The following is a 17,769-nucleotide window of genomic DNA, read 5'->3' on the forward strand; positions in this document are numbered from 1 at the left end:
GGCCTTCCTCCATTGTTGAGGAGTTTCCTGCCAGGCTGTCGCACTAGGGGTCTGGTGAGGGGCAGAGTCAGAGTCAGAGTCAGAGACTGTGATGGCTACAATAGCCATCTTGGTTATGTGGACAGTGTATAGAGGTCAGGGTCAGGGACAACTCACAGAGAAGGCTGCATGGATGCAGAGGGCTGTCCCAGCGCGAACTACCATGTGACTCTTCAGCCGGGCACTGAGGTCAAACTTGGGTGCAGCTGAGATGGAGGAGACAGAGGTGGAGGCATGGATCTGTCTTTCAAGAAGACTCTGCTTTAAGCCTCCTCATCAAAGCCTTCCCAACCTCTCCTCTTTTATGCCCCCACTACAGGCCATACAGACATCTAGCTGCCCTGCAACACTGTGAAGCATTTATTTGTTTTCTCATCTGTCTCCTTCTACTAGTACGCAAGACCCTGGAAGGCAAGTCCTTGTGTCTTGTTTCTACATCCCTAACACCTCCTTTTGAAATTGCCATTGCAACAATTATAACAGCGAGAAAATTATGACAGTGAACAAGATCTGATCTAACCAAATAACCAACCCCCATCTTGCCTTTAACCTCCAAACTGCCCTTAATCATTCCTGGTTTCAGACCAAGCTAATGTTGGGAGAGACATTTAGTTTATAGCTTAGATGGTAACAGTCTTCCCCCAAACTAAATCACCTTTGCGAAGCTAATGAAAGGCCACCAGGTTAGGAGGATGTGAGGAGCCTGAATTCTGCTAAGGTGTAGACATAAAAGATTACCAGCCATTATTCCAGAGATCACAAGATTTGCAACTCCCCAGCTGCTCCTGCAAATAACAACACTATTGTAGAGCCTAAGATTGGTGGTTGAGATGTCTTTTCAGGTTTTTGCATTTCTGACGACTGATGGTTCCACCTGGACCTGCTCTCCCTCCACCCCACAAGTCCTGTGGCCCCACTCAGAAGCAGGCTCCCTGGACTTTGAATTTTCGGGGAATTGATTTGGGTAATAACTCTGTCTCCCATACAGCATGGCTGGCCTTGTGTCCATTAAACTCTTTGTTGCAATGCTGTGGTCTCAGTGAACTGGTTTTGCGTGTACAATGCACAAGAAGAACCCATTGGGTGGTTACACCTTGACACACAGTAGATGCTATTTGGCACACAATGATTGATTTAGTGGGGGTGCCCCTGAAGTTACCCCTAACTTTGTCCAGGCACAACAACTATGGATGACTTTTTCATGATCATAGCATCATCCAATTTTCCTGTGGGATGGGGCCCCAGAAGAGAAGGTTTGGAGGTACAATGTTGGGCATGAATCCCCAGCCCTCTCTGTGTCCTCACCTGGTGGTGGCATGGCACAGACCCCCTCGTCTAGCTCCACAGGCTCCCCAACCCCAGCCTCATTCACAGCCCGGATTCGGAAGAAGTATTTCTGCCTCTCGGTGAGTCCTCCCACTGTGTAGCAGGTGCCTGAGATGGGGATCTTTGTGCACTTGGACCACTCCTTTGTGTCTTCAGCCCTCATCTCAAGGATGTAGCCAGAGGGTGGGTCTCCCTCTGCAGGCTCCCGCCAGGCCAGGGAAATGCTGGAGTTGGAGGAATCAGATACATGCAGGTCCTGGACCAGGCCTGGGGGTTCTGGGGTAGAACAGACATGTAGTCAGCCCCTCCAACTCATCTCCACTCAATGCCGTGCCCACTTCCCACACTCAATACTCCTGAACCCCATCCTTCACTACTTCTAGCTCCAGATCCCTCAGTTAACACCCTCAGTACCTAGCCTTATACACTCAACCTCCAAATTCAAATTCAGTTATCTTACTGTTTTAACACTTTCATCCTTAAACTCAATACCCCTTAAATTCAACATACCCCACATATTCAAAGCTTCTGTATTCAAAACCCCAGCCTTTAACCCAACCATCTCCACCACATCCACTTCCAGGCAGTACCTTCACCTTGCTTCCTAAATGCAACACCCTCCAACCATCTACCTCACACCCTTACTCAACCCTCAGCATGCCTCTCCTACCTCACCTAACTAGAAATACACGAAATTTAAAAAACATTTTTGCACCCCACCTCCTCACTGTCCCTGACTCTCAATCTTTATTTGCTGGCTTTCTCTTGTGTGTGAATCTTGTCCCTCTATGAGGCTGGCAGTTTCCAGAGTGTAGAGACCGTGATACCTCGTGTCATACTTTCCCAGGGAAGAAATTCTTTGTCTACTTTGAATGGGCTAATTCCATTATGTGTCAGGACCTGGCAGCTGCATACTCACTAACAGGATCCTTGGCCACTACTGAGCTGGATGGCACACTGGGCTGTCCAGGGCCTGCCTTATTTACAGCTATAACTCGGAATTCATATTCTGTGTCCTCCAGGAGACCATCCACAGTGCACTTGGTGCCTGAAATGGGAAGATGAGGGGTCGTGAGGCCAGAGGCATCCATGGGGTGAGAACAAGAGTGAGAGACATAGAAGAGGAGATCATGGGATGTTGTTAAAACTTCCAGAAGAGTTGGAGGAGGGACTGTGTCAGTAGTTAATGGGTCCACTCAGCAAGACCTCCTTTGGTCACTCCTGGGCCTCTGTTCCAAGGACCTCACCCTGGATGGGGTCCTTGTTGACTGGCACCCACAGGTTACTGCCTTTCTTCCTTCGTTCTACAATGTAGCCGAGCACTGGGGCTCCCCCATCCTGGGTAGGGGCATTCCACGTGATGGTCACGGCTTCTTTAGTCACATCAGTCACTTGAGGCTGGGAGGCAAAACCAGGAGGCTCTGTGGGGGACAGAGAGAGTGCAAAGGTTAGGAGGGGGAGCATGTAGATAATTGCCCACCTCATGCTGACTTCTGCCTCGCCTGCTTAAATAAACTCAAACCAGTGCTTCTTTTTTCTTTTTCCTTTTTTAGAGACAAGGTCTCACTCTGTTGCCCAGGATGATCTTGAATTCTTGGGCTCAAGTGATCCTCCTGTCTCGGCCTTCCAAAGTGCTGAGATTACAGGCATGAGCCACAATGCCTGGCACAAATCATTCTTAACTTTGCTTGCACATTAACATCAAGTGGGAAGTAAAAACAAAAATGAAAACAAAACAAAAAAAAACCACTAACAACAACTAGTGTCTGGGTCCTGCCTACCCATATTCTATGCCTGGTGTGAATGGCAAGTATTATTAGCATTATTAAAGAAACCAAGTGATTCTAATGTATAGCCGACATTGAGAATCAGTGACTTAAACTTTCCCACAGTGTGACCCCCAATCCCATCATTCTCAATCTACTGTCCTGACATGGAGATTTGGAGATCAGTTGGGAGAGGTATAGCAAGTAATTCATTTGCAGTAATAATAATATTATTATTTTTGAGACGAAGTCTCACTCTATTGCCCAGGCTGGAGTGCAGTGGCATGATCTCGGCTCATTGCAACCTCTGCCTCCCAGGTTCAAGCAATTCTCTTGCCTCAACCTCCCGAGTAGCCAGGATTACAGGAGCCCGCCACCACACCCAGCTAATTTTTGTATTTTTAGTAGAGATAGGGTTTCACCATGTTGGCCAGGCTAGTCTTGAACTCCTGACCTCAGGTGATCCTCCCACCTCGGCCTCCCAAAGTGTTAGGATTACAGGTGTGCGCCACTGTGCCCAGCCTGCAATTATAATTAAAATGCCAATGTTGTCAAGGATTTTCTGTGGGGACAAAGAGTGGTTTCAAGGTTATCCCTAAAGAAACATCATGCTCACTTGGATTCTGGGATGACTTCTGGGATGGAGAAAGAAGTGGAGTCAGTTCCCCAAAGTTGTGCACGTCCTGGGTATACCCATGGGAGTGTGTTGTGCATGTGATATGACTGGACAAAGTTGACAATTCCTGCCCAAAATGATGTTCTGTTTTTACTCTGGAATCAGTCTGTCTCATGAGACAGCTAGAGAGATGTTCCTGTGGAATTCCCCACAGATCAGTGTTCCTTCCTGGCTTAAGGTCCCCATGCTGACCCCTGGGTTCCCCACTGAGCACGAGGCTATCTCACCGACCTATGGGATTTCCTGCAAACACTTCTTCCGTCTCCAGTGGGTCACTCACACCTTCTGAATTGACTGCCAGGATACGGAACTGGTAGGCTTTTCCCTCTTCCACCTTGTTGGTGGAGAAGTTGGTGACTTTGCCGTCCACCTCGCCTATCTTAATCCAGGACTTCTTGCCAACTGCCCTCCGTTCCACTATGAACTGTGTCACAGGTCGTCCACCATTGTCCTTTGGGGCCTTCCACTTCATGTGCACACAACTACCTGAGAGCTCCAGGAACTCCACCCGGCCCTGTGGAGGCTTCGGACGGTCTGGGGACGGAGAACAGCTTCAGAATGGGGCTTTGGAACAAAGGATCAGAAGGGCCTCCTCCCACTCACCAAAGGTCTGCCCAGACTAGGGTATAGCTGGATTTTGAGCTTTTTGGATCCTTTGCCCCTCCCTGTGTCCACCATCCCTCCTTCTAAGACTTGCCCAAAGAGTTTGATCCTTGCCCCCGTGAGTTTCCCATCTGCCTAGCAATGGGTAGACTAGAGACCTTAGGGGCCCCTGCCCTTAGCTGATCTCCCTGTCCCCTTCCAAACAAGTTCTCCCCCTCTTCTGAGCTTTGAGAATACCAGTACTTTCTGGTACCACTGTTTACCTTACGTTATAATTACAGTCTGTCTACCAGTTTCACCCCTTTTGGATTGAGAAACTGCTGGGGATACTTCATCTCTGTGTACACAGCAGTGAGAACACAGAGAAGGTGCTCAGTCTTGCTGCTGAATTGAATTGAAACTCAAACTTTCCCATCCCAGAGCTTGATGGAAATGCAGGTAGAGGAGGTGGTGATGGCGTGTATGTGGCGTGTTGAATATAAGTACATTCAGGCCAGCTCCTCTTCTCTTTCCTTATATCCTCATGTTCAGACAAATCCCAAATCCCATTCCCAATCCCCATTCCATCTTTCCCACCTTATTTTATCTCCAGCTCTATCTGACCTCCCACCTCACCCTGTTTCACTTTCAAACTCACTACTCTTTCCAAACAACCTCACCTCCATCCCTAAATCCCACCTCTTTTTTGTTGTTGTTTCTTTTTTTTTTTTTGGTGACAGAGTCTTGCTCTGTTGCCCAGGCTGGAGTGCAGTGGCCTGATCCTGGCTCTCTGCAACCTCTGCCTCCCAGGTTCAAGCAATTCTTGTGCCTTAGCCTCCCGAGTAGCTGAAATTACAGGCATGTGGCACTACGCTCGGCTAATTTTTATATTTTTAGTAGAGACCGGGTTTCGCCATGTTGGCCAGGCTGGTTTCGAACTCCTGACCTTAAGTGATCCACCCGCCTTGGACCCCCAAAGTGCTGGGATTATAGGCGTGAGCTACAGGTGAGCTATAGGTGAGCTATAGCCACCGTGTCTGGCAAATTCCACCTCTCTTTCACCTCATTTCCATCTTACCTCCTATCAAGTTTTCCTCTTCAAGTCAATAACAATACTTAAGTAACATCTGAAAGTATATTATGTCCTGTGTTCTTAGCTGTGCACTTTAAATTAACTAGAAATGGATACTAGAAAAAAAATCACCCTGTTCCAGGTAAGAAGCTGAGACTTAGGGAGGTTCACTCGGCCAAGAGCTGGCTGGGAAGTTAGGAAGCGGGCTTCTGGCTGCAAAGCCAGCCTTCTAGGCCCATTCCCAGCCCAAACTTCAACTCTAACTCTGGCCTCCTCCTCAGCCTGCCTTCTGCCCTGAGTCTGGGCAGCAGGTGCCCTCAGCTCAGCCCAGCCCGGACTGGCCCTGCCCTTACCCAGCACACTAAGGTGCAGAGTGGCCGTGGCTGAGCCGTGGTCATTCTTGAGCTTGAGCAGGATGAGGCCGCTGTCTTCACGCACACAGTTGGAGATGGTGAGCAGTGCCTGGTCTTCCCCGCGCTCCATGGACACGCGTTCCTCCTCCGTCACTTCCATGCCATCCTTGTACCATGTCACTTTGGGCAGTGGTTTTCCCCGGAAGGGGACCTTGATGTGGGCCGTGTGGCCTACCTTCACGGTGATGGGGTGCGCAGCCAGTGCCTCCAGTACTGACGGGTCGATGGTAGGAGGATCTGTGGGGCGGGGTGGCAGGGAAGGCTTGAGCATTAGCATCGAAGAGCCCATGGGGCGGAGGAGAAGCCATGAGCTTGTAGGTGGGCCAGGCATAGTTGAGCTTTGCCTACCTTGGACAGACCCATACCTGCGATGAATACAGAGGCTTCACTTTCCGCGCCCTTGGCCCGGAATGTGTACTTGCCCTCGTGCTCAGGGCCCATACTGGGAAAGATGAGTTTGTGCACTGCACCGTGCTTCACAATCTGCACGCCCGGCAAGTCCGTGATCTGGGGGTCAGGGGTGGGTGTGAGTGTGAGCATAGGCCAGGTCTACCTCCTTCACCCCCTTCCCTGGCCTCTGCTTCAGACCTCCTTGCCATCCTTCAGCCACACACCCTCCACCTTCTCGTCATTCAGCACTACACACAACTCAGCTGGGCTCCCAGTGGCCGCGTGCACGTCGGACATCCCGCTCTTCACTGTGGCCAGACGCTCTGGGGAGAAAGGTGGGCAAGGGACTGGGTCAGGATGTTGGGGTGGGAGGCACTTCTGGGAAAAGAGCTGGTGGCGATGGTCATGGGACTGGTCAGGGGTGCTGCGTCAATCAAAATAATTTATGATGAGCAGGTGGCTTGCCAATGTGGTCAATAGGTGATTGGGGGGTGGTCAGTGGGAGGAACTGGAGCAACAGGTGGGAGGGGGATGGGGAAAGGTCAGTGGCTTGGGAAATGGTGACTAGGAAAACTGGGAGATGGCTAGTGGGGAATTGACTAGTGGAGGGTGGTCAGCAGGGACTTAGGATGCTGGGTTGGAGAGGGAAATAGATGGTGAAGATGCAGGTGGTTACTGGAGTTGGGATGTTTAGTTGTGGTTACGCTAGACTGTGGGATACATAGGGTCATTGGGGGTTGAGGGTAGCCAGGGTCTGTGGAAAGTGGTTTATGGTTAGGTAGTAGGAGATGCTCGGGATCAAGACGTCTGGGATATCAGGGTTGCTGGGGATGGTTAGAGTCTGAAAGTGAAGGATGAAGTCAGGAAATTTGGGATAGACTCTGGAAGATGGGGGGTGATCAGGGTCTAGGAGGTATAAATGTTTAGGGCATGAGAGGTCAGAGATGGTCAGAATTTAGGAGGTGAGGGTGATCAGAGTGGGGAGACACAAGTTGGTCATGGTCTACGGGAGGGTTGGAGTTAGTGGGAGGGGGGCAATTGATGTCCACTGTAAGGGAATGCCAGGGTCAGGGGGATTGGTCAGTGGGGATTGATAGGGCGGGTGTTACCCTCCACAGTGACGATGGCAGTACTGTAGTATTCAGTAGGGTCTCCATCCTGCATGGCCACCACAGTGTACTCGCCACCATCACTGAGCTGTGCATCCTCAATGATCAGCTCTGCTCGCTTGCCCTCATGGTTCATGCTGTACTTAGTGCCATGCATCAGCAGCTGCCCATCCTTCTTCCAGCGCAGTGTCACATCCTTGGATGTCAGCTCACACTCCAGGCATGCGCGACTCCTCTCTTTCACACGTACATTTTTGAGGTTGCTCACAAACTTGATGGGGATGCCTGTGGACAGACAGACACTTGGGCCTGCTCCCAAATCACGACATCTTTTTTCTGCAGCTATAGAGCCAAAAGCCCTGTCCCTCTTTCTGTCCCCAGAAAACACAAGAACTTGTGATGTTGAATGTGTTTGTGTGCAATATGTGACTCACAGAAGTACCTGACAGGGAGAGTCTCAGCTCTGGCCCTGACTTGCTAGTTGACTGTATACAACTCATTTACCTCTCTGAGTCTCAGTTTCCTCGTATGTAAAATGGGGTGAGAACTTTTACAGTGCTCAAGATCTCTAATGCCCCCTTGGAGCTCCAACCATACCTGCATTGTCTTTCTAACGTCTGGACATTTATACATGCTATTACCTCTGCTGGGGATGTTCTCTACTCTCCCTCATTCTTTGAAAGCGGAACCCCTTTTAGTTCTTGGTAAAGCTCGGACATCATTTCATTATATCATTTCTGATGTTGCCAGGTGATGCCTTTTCTTTGGTCTTCTACAGCCCTTGTGTCTCCCTCCATCACAGCAATGATGATTCCATGTGATATAGATTCCAGGTGTGGTTCAGATGTGTGACATGCTCATTGGTGTACCTACATTATGTGCGAATTCCCAAAGTAGTTGTGATAGCAGAATGTAAGTAGTCAAGAGTGACACAGATGTGCTGTAATATATGACATTAGAGACATAGACTAATACTTTCTTGGTCCACGATCTCACAGCTGATAATAAGACCCCAGTGTGTCTTGACTCTTGGAATAATAACTGCTATTCTAATTTCATTTTCATACCTGCCTCCCCTAGACTAGGGGTTAACAGAGACGAGATCCCCCTGTCTTTCCAGTACCTATCACAGGGCTTTGCAAAGAGGAGATGGATGGATAGATGGATATATAAATGATGACTACCTGCATGGAGGTTGCTGTGCCATAAAGCCCACCCCTTAGGCTCTTGCCCAACCACTCACGGTCAATAGTGAGCTGGGCCTTTTGCACCAGGTTCCCCGCCTCAGCAGAGAACTCGCCGCTGTCACTGAGTCTGGCATCCTTAATCTTAAGCGTGTGCGTCAGACCATCTTCGGACACCGTGATTTCATACTTGTCATCCCTCTTCAGCTCCTTCCCATTGAACTTCCACACAAAGTTGGGCTCTTTCTTGGAGAGGCGGATCTCAAACACAGCTGTCTGGCGCTCTGTCACCTTCACAGGCTTCATCTCTCCCAGGAACTTCAGTGGCTCGTCTGCAGCAAACAGTAGGAGTGGTAGTCATTGGGCTGGTCCCTCCTGAGGGGTGGAATGGTGAAGAGGGCACTCACATGTCACTGGCCTCCTGTAGCCCATGGCTGGGGGAAAGCGCCCTGCCTTTGGTTTTGATTTTGAGCCCTTCTCTCCTGGAGTCCCCTCCTATGATGTTCATGTGGTCTTCTCCCCAGTAATGGTAACAGCAATTTTAAAAGCACTTATGTGGTTTTAGATATGTTCCAGGCACCATCCTAGCCATACTAATTCATCCAATTATCACATAGGTAGATTCTATTATTCCCCATTTTGTAGATGGGGAAACTGAATCAAAGAGAAGTTAAATAACTTGACCTAAATCACATAGCTCATAAGTGGCAGAAAGTGGGATTTGAACTCTAGTAGTTTAGCTCCAGAGTCTGTGTTCTTTTTTTTAACTTATTTTTTGAGACAGGGTCTTTCTTCATCACCCAGGCTAAAGTGCAGTGCAGGATCATGGCTCACTGCAGCCTCAGCGTGCCGGGTAGCTAGGACTACAGGTGTGTGCCACCATACCTGGCCAATTATTTATTTATTTTTGTAGAGACGGGGTTTCACTATATTGCCCAGGTTGGTCTTGAACTTTTGGTGTCAAACGGTTCTCCTGCCTCAGCCTCCCAAAGTGCTGGGATTACAGGTATGAGCCACCACACCTGGCCTAGAGTCTATGTTCTTAATCACTATGCTACACAGCCCAAGGCACTTATTATCTCATAGTCCTCTCCCTTACATCTGATGCTTCCTCCCTCCATTGACTCCCATCCCCACACAATCCTTTCTTGCATAGTCCCATAGTCCTCTCTTCAATATCCCCATGGATCCCAACCCTGGCCATTCCTCTCTTCCAACCCGACATGTCCTCCTTGTGCCCTTGCATGCCCCCACTCATACCCAGCACTGTGAGCTCTGCACTCATCCGCTTATCGCCCACGGACAGGCTGTAGATGCCAGCATCGTTCATGTTCACGTTGCTAATAACCAGCATGTACTTGGTGCCCATCTGCTTCACATCGTACTTGCCCAGGGAGTACTGGATCCTCAGTGGCTCAGTACCCTGCCTCATGGAACAGGTAGGAAAGCTGATGAAGGGCTTTAGGAGGAAGCTTCCAGAGGTCTCCATTCCCCAGCGCCAGCCTAAGCTGGAGGGTGCATGTCCAACCCTCTAAAGACAGAGGTCCCTATGATCTCTATAGCCTCATCATCTGGTTTGGTGGGATCCAAGATCCCTGCCTCCCCACAGGCCTCCTCACAGGCCTGAGCTCTTAATATGCATGATTCATTAGATGCTTTCCCTTAGAGGCACAGATCTTCAGTGACCTTCAAGACTGTCTAATCTAGCCTTTCAATTTAAAGATGGGTAGACTGAGGCATAGAGAGAGGAATGTGACTGTCTTATGTCACACAACAAAGGGGTGAAACAGTTAAGAGTAGAGCCCAATTCCAGCCTCTTTCAACCATACCAGGAGGCATCCTCTTGATGGGATGGAAGAGAGGCTATGGCTTATATATAGTGAGAGAAGCGGGTAGAGAGGAAGAGATATTACCAAGGTGGACCCTGGCTAGGCATCCCCCACCTTGATCCATATCATCTTGACATTGGGGTCTTTCAGTTCCATTATGCAGTCAAAGACCACTGTGGTGTCAACCTTGGTCTCTTTGTCTTCCAGGGGCTTCAGAATCCGGATGGCCTGAGAGATTATGATAATAAAATGACAAGTGTCAGTGGTACCCAAAGCCTGCCCAGACTGTGTCCTCAATCCTGGAGAAACTCTTAAGCATGTGGGGAGAAATGACTAGGCTCATTAGATAACAACGTGCAGTGCTCCAGTGATCAACTGAAAGATTTAGGAGGAGAGGAACATTACGGGGGATGAGTAAAAAACCATCATTCATGGAATAGTCACTATGTACCTGGGCCCATTATATAGATTCCCTAATTCCAGTGTAGAGGCTTAATGAGTTGGTTGAGTGAACCAATGAATGACAGCAACAACACAAAAACAAATGAAAGAAGGAAGTATAATTTTCATTTTGTGGATGACGAAACTGAAGCTCAGAGAGATGCCCAAGTTCACACAGCTAATAAGGCAGTACAACTGGGATTTGTTTGTTTGTTTTGAGACGGAGTCTTGCTCTGTCACCCAGGCTGGAGTGCAGTGGCGTGATCTTGGCTCACCGCAACCTCCACCTCCTGGGTTCAAGCAATTCTCCTGTTTCAGCCTCCCAAGTAGCTGGGATTACAGGTGTGTGCCACCACACCCAGCGTTTTTTTGTTTTTTTTTTTTTTTTTTTTTTTTTGTATTTTTAGTAGAGACAGGGTTTCATCATGTTGGCCAGGCTGGTCTCAAACTCCTGACCTCAGGTGATCCACCCACCTTGGCCTCCCAGAGTGCTGGGATTACAGGTGTGAGCCACTGCACCCAGCCGAGAACTGGGATTTGAATCTAGGTCTATCTGACTCCAAAGTCCATGCAAGTATGTTTGGGAGTGGTGAAGACAGAAGTAGAAGGAAGGTGACTTGTGCTCCCTTGCTGCTTTCACAGTAGAGAGTATGCCTCTGAGTATGTGTGTGCAGAATTGGGGAGACCTTCTTGCTGAGAAATACACAGGCACTAGCACTTTGGGTGAAGCCCTGCCCCTAGCCTGCAGGCCCCTGCTCCCTGCAGGGTACTTACCTCCACCTCTACTTTCTTCTTCATCTCTTTGAGCTTCCTGAGCAGCCCCCGAAAGTCAGTGAAACCATACTCCATGCAGACCTTCTCAAAGTCTTTCTTGGGCACTTTGGACAAAATCTCCAGCATCTCTTTCTCATTTGCCACCTTCTTCTGCTTCTTCTTGGGAGCAGGGGGTGCCCTAGGAGAAGGAGGAAGGGACTAAGCTTGTACACAATGCCTCTCCAACCTTGAGAAACCCCTCCCTACTCCATGGATTCTTGGAACTCAGGGCCTTGTTGAGAGGCCTTTGAGAGGCTTTGGCCTGGATGAGGAGACAATATCTTGGGCAGAAGGACCTGCCAGCCTCACCTCTTCTTCAGCATCTTTTTGAAGTCCATCTTCTCTTGACCTGAGGATAGACAGAGGGACAGGTTCAGACAGGGGGAGTCTGGTCCCTAAGAAGAAAGGCCAAGAGGAAGGGGCCAACTCACCTTCTGTTACCAGCAGAGATACGGTATAGATGGCATCTGCATGGTCATTGCTTGCAATACACTTATAGTTGTCAGAGTCATCCGAAGTCAGTGGCTCCAGCTGGATCAAAGTCCGGCCATTAGTGGGGGAAGGAAAAGGAACCACAGGGAGACTTTCTGTGAGATAAGGTAGGAGGCCCTTTTTTTTTTTTTTTAGGGGACAATAGGAACTGACTGTTGGGTATATGTGTGGAGGATTGAGCAGCCTGTATGATTTGGAGGTACCAGCTAGCAGTCAGTGTGAGTATGCATGTTTGTAGCCTGATTCCATAGCAATAAAACTGTCTGCTTCTCCATCAGACTTTCCCCCTTGGCTGTGAGCTCCCAGAAGGCAGGGCTTCCCCTGCCTTGTAACTCTATGTGCAGTTTCTGGCATCATCTGGCTGAGACTTCATTTAATACAATTTACTCCTCTGTACCAGGCACTGGGCTGAGCCCCAGAAGGAACAGTGGTGAGTAAGGCTGACTTGATGCCCGTCTGCATGGTGCTTGCAGAAGCCTGCTAGGCTCTCAGAAGCCAAGGCTCTCAGAAAGTGTCTGCTGAATGAATGAGCTTGTGTAAGAGGTGGCCATCAGGGGGACCTGGGGCAGCTCGTGTGTGCTGTGGGGGGCTTAGGGTCCAGTGATGATGGGTCTTTGGGAGCAGACTACTTCTGTCTGTGGGGAAAAAAGGAGGCTCTTTGCCTTTCACAACGGGAAATCGGGTCAGGACCCGAGTGATTATAGGATCATAAGTAATTATAGGCCTAGGTCTCCCAGTGACCCATCCCTCCCTTTCCTTGAAGGGCCTGGAGCCAGGGGTTGCAGCTAGGTAGGCCCAGCTCTCAGAAAGTGATCCAGAAGCTGGTTAGACCTAAGGATGGTCGGTCCTTGGGGAGGGTTCAGCTGAAGAGCACGGAGCCCCTGACCCTCACCCCTACTCTACGGCGAGTCCCTCCGGCACCTCCCCACCCACAATGGCCCCGCCCTCCATGGCTACGCCCACCGTCTTGGTCCCGCGTTGCTTTTGGCTCACTCGCCTTGTGGACACGCCCCTTCGCTTCCATTGCGCCCCACCCCGCCACGTTCTGGCTCTGCCCCTGCTCTGCTCTGCTCTGCCCCGGGGGTACTTTGGGTCCTCTGCTCTTTCCGGCAATATCCCGGTTCCTGACTCGGCCTCTCTTATCCTGCCGCGCCTCTCGGGCAATGACAGCTGCTTTTCCCACTGCCCAGTTCTCGGGCCGCCGTTAAGGCTCTCATCGGTGAGAAGACTGGCGGCCCGCCCTGGGGGTCCCTGCCTCTGGCCTTCTCGGTAACTGGACTCGGGCTTGGCCCCCGCACCTTCAGCACGTGTTCCTTGTTAATGCTGTCGTAGAATATCTTGGCGGACTCCTTGATGGGGATGCCGCTCTCCCTTTTCCAGGAGATGTGGGGTTTGGGGTTCCCCTGCACCCGGGCTCGGAACACGGCTTTGTCCCCTGCGATGAGCACAGGACGCGTTTTCGCCTCTTAGCCACCAGGCTAGAGCCTCTGCCACCCTCTGCCGGCTCTCTGCCTCCTCCCAGACACCTGGGCCTGGCCCCGGGCAGGGGAGGAACCCTCGGCTAGGCTCTGCCAGGGTTTAGCATTGGAGGTCGTTGGGGTAGGACGGAGGGTGGGGGCACTCGATTAGAAAGCGAAGCATTGGGGCCCGGTGAGCCACAGGCAGCAACACACCCTCGGGCGCGGTGACCGGTTGAGGCTTCTCCACGAACTCAGGGACGCTGTCGCCCGCAGGGATGTTTGAGCTCCGGGTCACTAAGCTGAAGAACTCCACTATGCTCGAGGACTTCCTCCTCACGACCTCCTCTGTGGGGGCAGGCGAGAGGTCAGAATGGGCTCCAGGTAGAAGCCCAGCTCGCGATGGGAGGACAGAGCTTTCTTGAGAGGACGGTGGAGCATGGGAACAAAGGGCATTTAGGGAAGTGGGAGCAGGACCAGCTACATGGGGAGAAAGCAGGGTGAGTCGATGGGCCATTGTGTTATGGCAAGTTTCAACCACTAGGGGAGGCGAACTCCTTTCCCACACCTCAGTGGTCCATTACCTTTATGGGGCCACAGCCCTGAGTCCTAATTTTTTTTTTTTAAAGGAGGCTTCTCTTTTGGAATTTTCTTGGTCTCTTAGGCTTCTCTCCTGGAAGTCCTGGTCCCCCAGTAGCATTAAGAGGGGCTAGGCCTGCTTCTGCCTGGGAGGTCTGTAGCTTGGCTGAGCTCTGCTCTAGATTTTCTCCCTGCCATTCTGTGGGTTCAGCATTCATTGCCTTGGGAGTAGTGATTCTTGAGTGAGGGACAGGACACGACACAGTCCCACTCCAGTGGAGCTACATATGGGAATATCCTTATCTGAAAGCACATCTTCAATGTGGAAATATAATTTTATATTTGGAAAACAAAAAAAACTGTTTTTGCAGTATAAAACTACAGACAATCTTCTTGGCTGGTGAGTTATCAATTCACAACAATTGCTCTGAATCATGGAACACTTTCCTTGAGTCAGAAACTGTGCTAGGCACATATCAGAGATGATTTTATTCCATCTTCACAGCATCCCACTGAAGTAGGTGCCTTTATTATCCCACTAATCTGACAGAGGGGGAAAAGTGTGTTAAGAAGCTCTCATGGCCTGCTTTTAAATACTAACAAGAGGTCTCAAACAGGCAGAGTGCAGTGGACACCTGGCCTGCAGATGTCTTTTATGTGACCTCCACAATGTTTAAACAAAAAAGTAGCCCTACATCTGAAATAGAAAGATTTCACATAAAAATTCAGATTTCTGGATTCTCAACACTGAACCTGTATTCCCATATGGCAACAGTCAGTGGGAGGTGAATAGTGGCTGCCCCTTTAGATGGGATATACAGTCTCTAGTTTACCCCAGTCTTTTCCCCACATTTATGTTCCCTGCCTGGGCCCTGTTGGTCAGTGGTCTACAGCTTTGGCTGCACGTATATAATCCATGGAAAACTTTATAAGAAATACCTGATTGAATGGTCTGGGGTGAGACTCAGGTACTGCCATATTTTTGCCCTCCTCACACCCCCTGCACTAAGGTGACTCTGATACGCGGCCACAGCAGAGAATCACTGCTGTAAATCACTTGAGTTTGGAACTTCTGGTCTAGACCATAGGCCTTGAGTCCCAGCTGTTCCACTTGCTCTGCCTCACTGGCCAAGAGGTGTTGGTTGGTATAGAGTGTTTATCTGGCCTTGACCTCTGTGCACGGAGGACTTTGAGGGACTCTATCCCTTTGAGGCTTTGAGGGAGGGGCAATGACTGTGAGAAGGGGTATCCAATGTCTTGGCCCCCGGCCATCTTTTAATCTCTTTCCACTAGAGACATGACTAAAACACTCTGTTCAGCTCTGAGACCATTTCTCAGCTTTCCCTTGGATCTGCCCTCTTCCAAGTCTGGCCCCAGAGGGCTAAAAGCCTGGAAGGTAAGGTCACCTTCTTGTTTATGTGTTCACCTTCTTTCTCCACTGGTAGCCCCAAGTCTCCTATTTCTTAAGTGGAGCAGGGTCAGCATTACTGATATGTAGATAAGGTGGCTACCTTCCTAATTTCCCCTATGCCTGAAATTCTACCTTTTGGAGATAGAATCTGTTCACCTATGGCTCTGATCTCCTTCAGCAATTAAGAGTTTATCAATCATTCACACACATCCACATTTGATTTTTTCTAAGCTGTTTTCCTGGAGATCTGATCTATGTTGAACATCCAGCTGGCTAAAGCTTTAACAAAGCCCAGATTAGAAGCACACGTTGGGTGGGGGTTGCTGTTGGTATTGTGGGCTCCAGAGGGGCCCATTAGTGGCAAAACTGGGGCCACCCAAGGGATGGGTGTGGAGGAAGAATAGCTGCCCTTCCCAATCCCTTCCCTGCCCCCATTCCACTTGCCTCCCACGATCTTGGTTGTCTGGGAGAAGGTCTGCATGTGGGTGGTGGAGCTGGAGAACTCCATGGACACGTGCTCCTGCAGCATCTGCCGGCTGTGAATGGTTGTCATGGTGACAGCAGGCGTGGGCACTCACCTGTGAGACTGGGGAAGAGGATGAGGCCATGAAGGACAAGACAGGGAGTAGGAGGGAGATTCAGAGATGTTATGTGTGTGTTCAGACATAAGAGGGGATGGAAGCACACAGGAGAGGGCCAGGAGAGCAGTCAAGCTCTCTTTTCTTCATTTCCTAGCTTCCTTTTCCTGGTTAGTTACCAGACCCAATAGGCCTGTCCTCTCACTGAGTAACTCCAAACTATTCCAGGGTCTCAGAGGGAGAGGTTATAGGGCTTAGACTTACCCAGCCAACCAAGTAAGGCCTGGAGGGAGTTGAGGATACCTATTGATAGCTACATGGCACTAAGGAGGCAGTGCTGGATGTTTCATCAGGAGGGAATGCAGTCAGACCTAAGAAAGAACTTCCTGACTAAGCCATACTGGAGTGGGCCTTAGAAGGAAGCTGTGTCTCTTATTCCTGGGCCCTGGGGACCCCGGCACTGGTGGAATGCTAAAACAGATGACAAAACATCACTACAGTTCTGCTTGTGTTTGCGACATGGTAAAGGCAAAGGTTTAGTTTTTCTTACATTTTTCTTTGAACTGGTAATTCAATCACATAGTTAAAGAATAAAACAATATAAAAATCCATATGGACAGGCTCCCTCCCACTCCTGCGTCTATCTTACAACCTTCCCCATTGCAATAGGTAGCCAGTCTCTAGGCTCCTTCTAGACCTCCATCATGCAAATAGGAAAACTCATATGTTCTTATCATCTTCCTTTTTTTTTTTAATTAAAAAAGCACATAAGGTAGCCCATTATACACACTATTCTGACCCTTTCTTTTTTCATTTAATGTGTCTTGGAGATTTTTTCCATACCAGATGATAGCGTTTCCTCATTCCTGTTCAGAGCACCATGTTTTCTCAATGTTTTATTTAACCAGCATTGCGGTTTTTTTGGTGTGATCTCGGCTCATTGCAACCTCCTCCTCCCGAATTCAAGCGATTCTCCTGCCTCAGCCTCCCCAGCAGCTGGGTTTACAGGCACGTGCCACCATGCCCAGCTAATTTTTGTGTTTTCAGTAGAGACAGGGTTTCATCTTGTTGGCCAGGCTGGTCTCGAACTCCTAGCCTCAATTGATCCGCCTGCCTTGGCCTCCCAAAGTGCTGGGATTATAGGTGTGAGCCACTGCATCTGGCCAGCATTGCAGTTTTTTTTTTTTTTTTTTTTTTTTTTTTTATTGAGACAGAGTTTTGCTCTGTTGCCCAGGCTGGAGTGCAGTGGCACGATCTTGGCCCACCACAACCTCTGCCTCCCAGGTTCAAGCAATTCTCCTGCCTCAGGCTCCCGAGTAGCTGGGACTACAGGCACCCGCCACCACACCCGGCTAATTTTTTGTATTTTTAGTACAGATGGGGTTTCACTATGTTGGCCAGGCTAGTCTCGAATACCGGACCTTGTGATCCGCCCACCTCAGCCTCCCAAAGTGCTAGGATTACAGGCGTGAGCCACCGCGCCTGGCCCAGCATTGCAGTTTTTAAAGTCCTATTTCGTATATGAGGAAACTGATGTCTGAAAGAAATGACCTGTCCAAGGTCACTCAGACTAGACTCCTAGCTTTTGACTCCAGTTCAGTGGCGTCCCAGA

At 49.7% G+C, this 17,769-nt stretch overlaps 1 protein-coding gene across 1 annotated transcript in view; it reads right to left on the bottom strand.

Annotated features, from left to right (window-relative positions):
- The window catches only part of IGSF22 (immunoglobulin superfamily member 22), a 20,040-nt gene extending 3,652 nt beyond the window's left edge, over positions 1–16,388 (bottom strand). Inside the window, exons 1-18 of the mRNA XM_055355996.2 lie at positions 16,024–16,388; positions 13,806–13,937; positions 13,431–13,567; positions 12,072–12,171; positions 11,950–11,989; positions 11,602–11,779; positions 10,501–10,614; positions 9,818–9,980; positions 8,617–8,889; positions 7,374–7,658; positions 6,463–6,587; positions 6,240–6,381; positions 5,815–6,111; positions 4,039–4,341; positions 2,613–2,786; positions 2,285–2,413; positions 1,345–1,641; positions 157–245 (exon numbers count right to left, since the gene is read on the bottom strand). Coding sequence (XP_055211971.1) covers positions 157–245; positions 1,345–1,641; positions 2,285–2,413; positions 2,613–2,786; positions 4,039–4,341; positions 5,815–6,111; positions 6,240–6,381; positions 6,463–6,587; positions 7,374–7,658; positions 8,617–8,889; positions 9,818–9,980; positions 10,501–10,614; positions 11,602–11,779; positions 11,950–11,989; positions 12,072–12,171; positions 13,431–13,567; positions 13,806–13,937; positions 16,024–16,132 — 3,087 coding nt within the window. The 5' untranslated portion in view covers positions 16,133–16,388. The remainder of the gene's footprint in view (positions 1–156; positions 246–1,344; positions 1,642–2,284; positions 2,414–2,612; positions 2,787–4,038; positions 4,342–5,814; positions 6,112–6,239; positions 6,382–6,462; positions 6,588–7,373; positions 7,659–8,616; positions 8,890–9,817; positions 9,981–10,500; positions 10,615–11,601; positions 11,780–11,949; positions 11,990–12,071; positions 12,172–13,430; positions 13,568–13,805; positions 13,938–16,023) is intronic.
- Between the last annotated feature and the right edge of the window lie 1,381 nt (positions 16,389–17,769).

Source organism: Gorilla gorilla, chromosome 9 (assembly GCF_029281585.2).
Source record: "Gorilla gorilla gorilla isolate KB3781 chromosome 9, NHGRI_mGorGor1-v2.1_pri, whole genome shotgun sequence".
In the NCBI taxonomy this organism is placed as follows: Eukaryota; Metazoa; Chordata; class Mammalia; order Primates; family Hominidae; genus Gorilla; species Gorilla gorilla.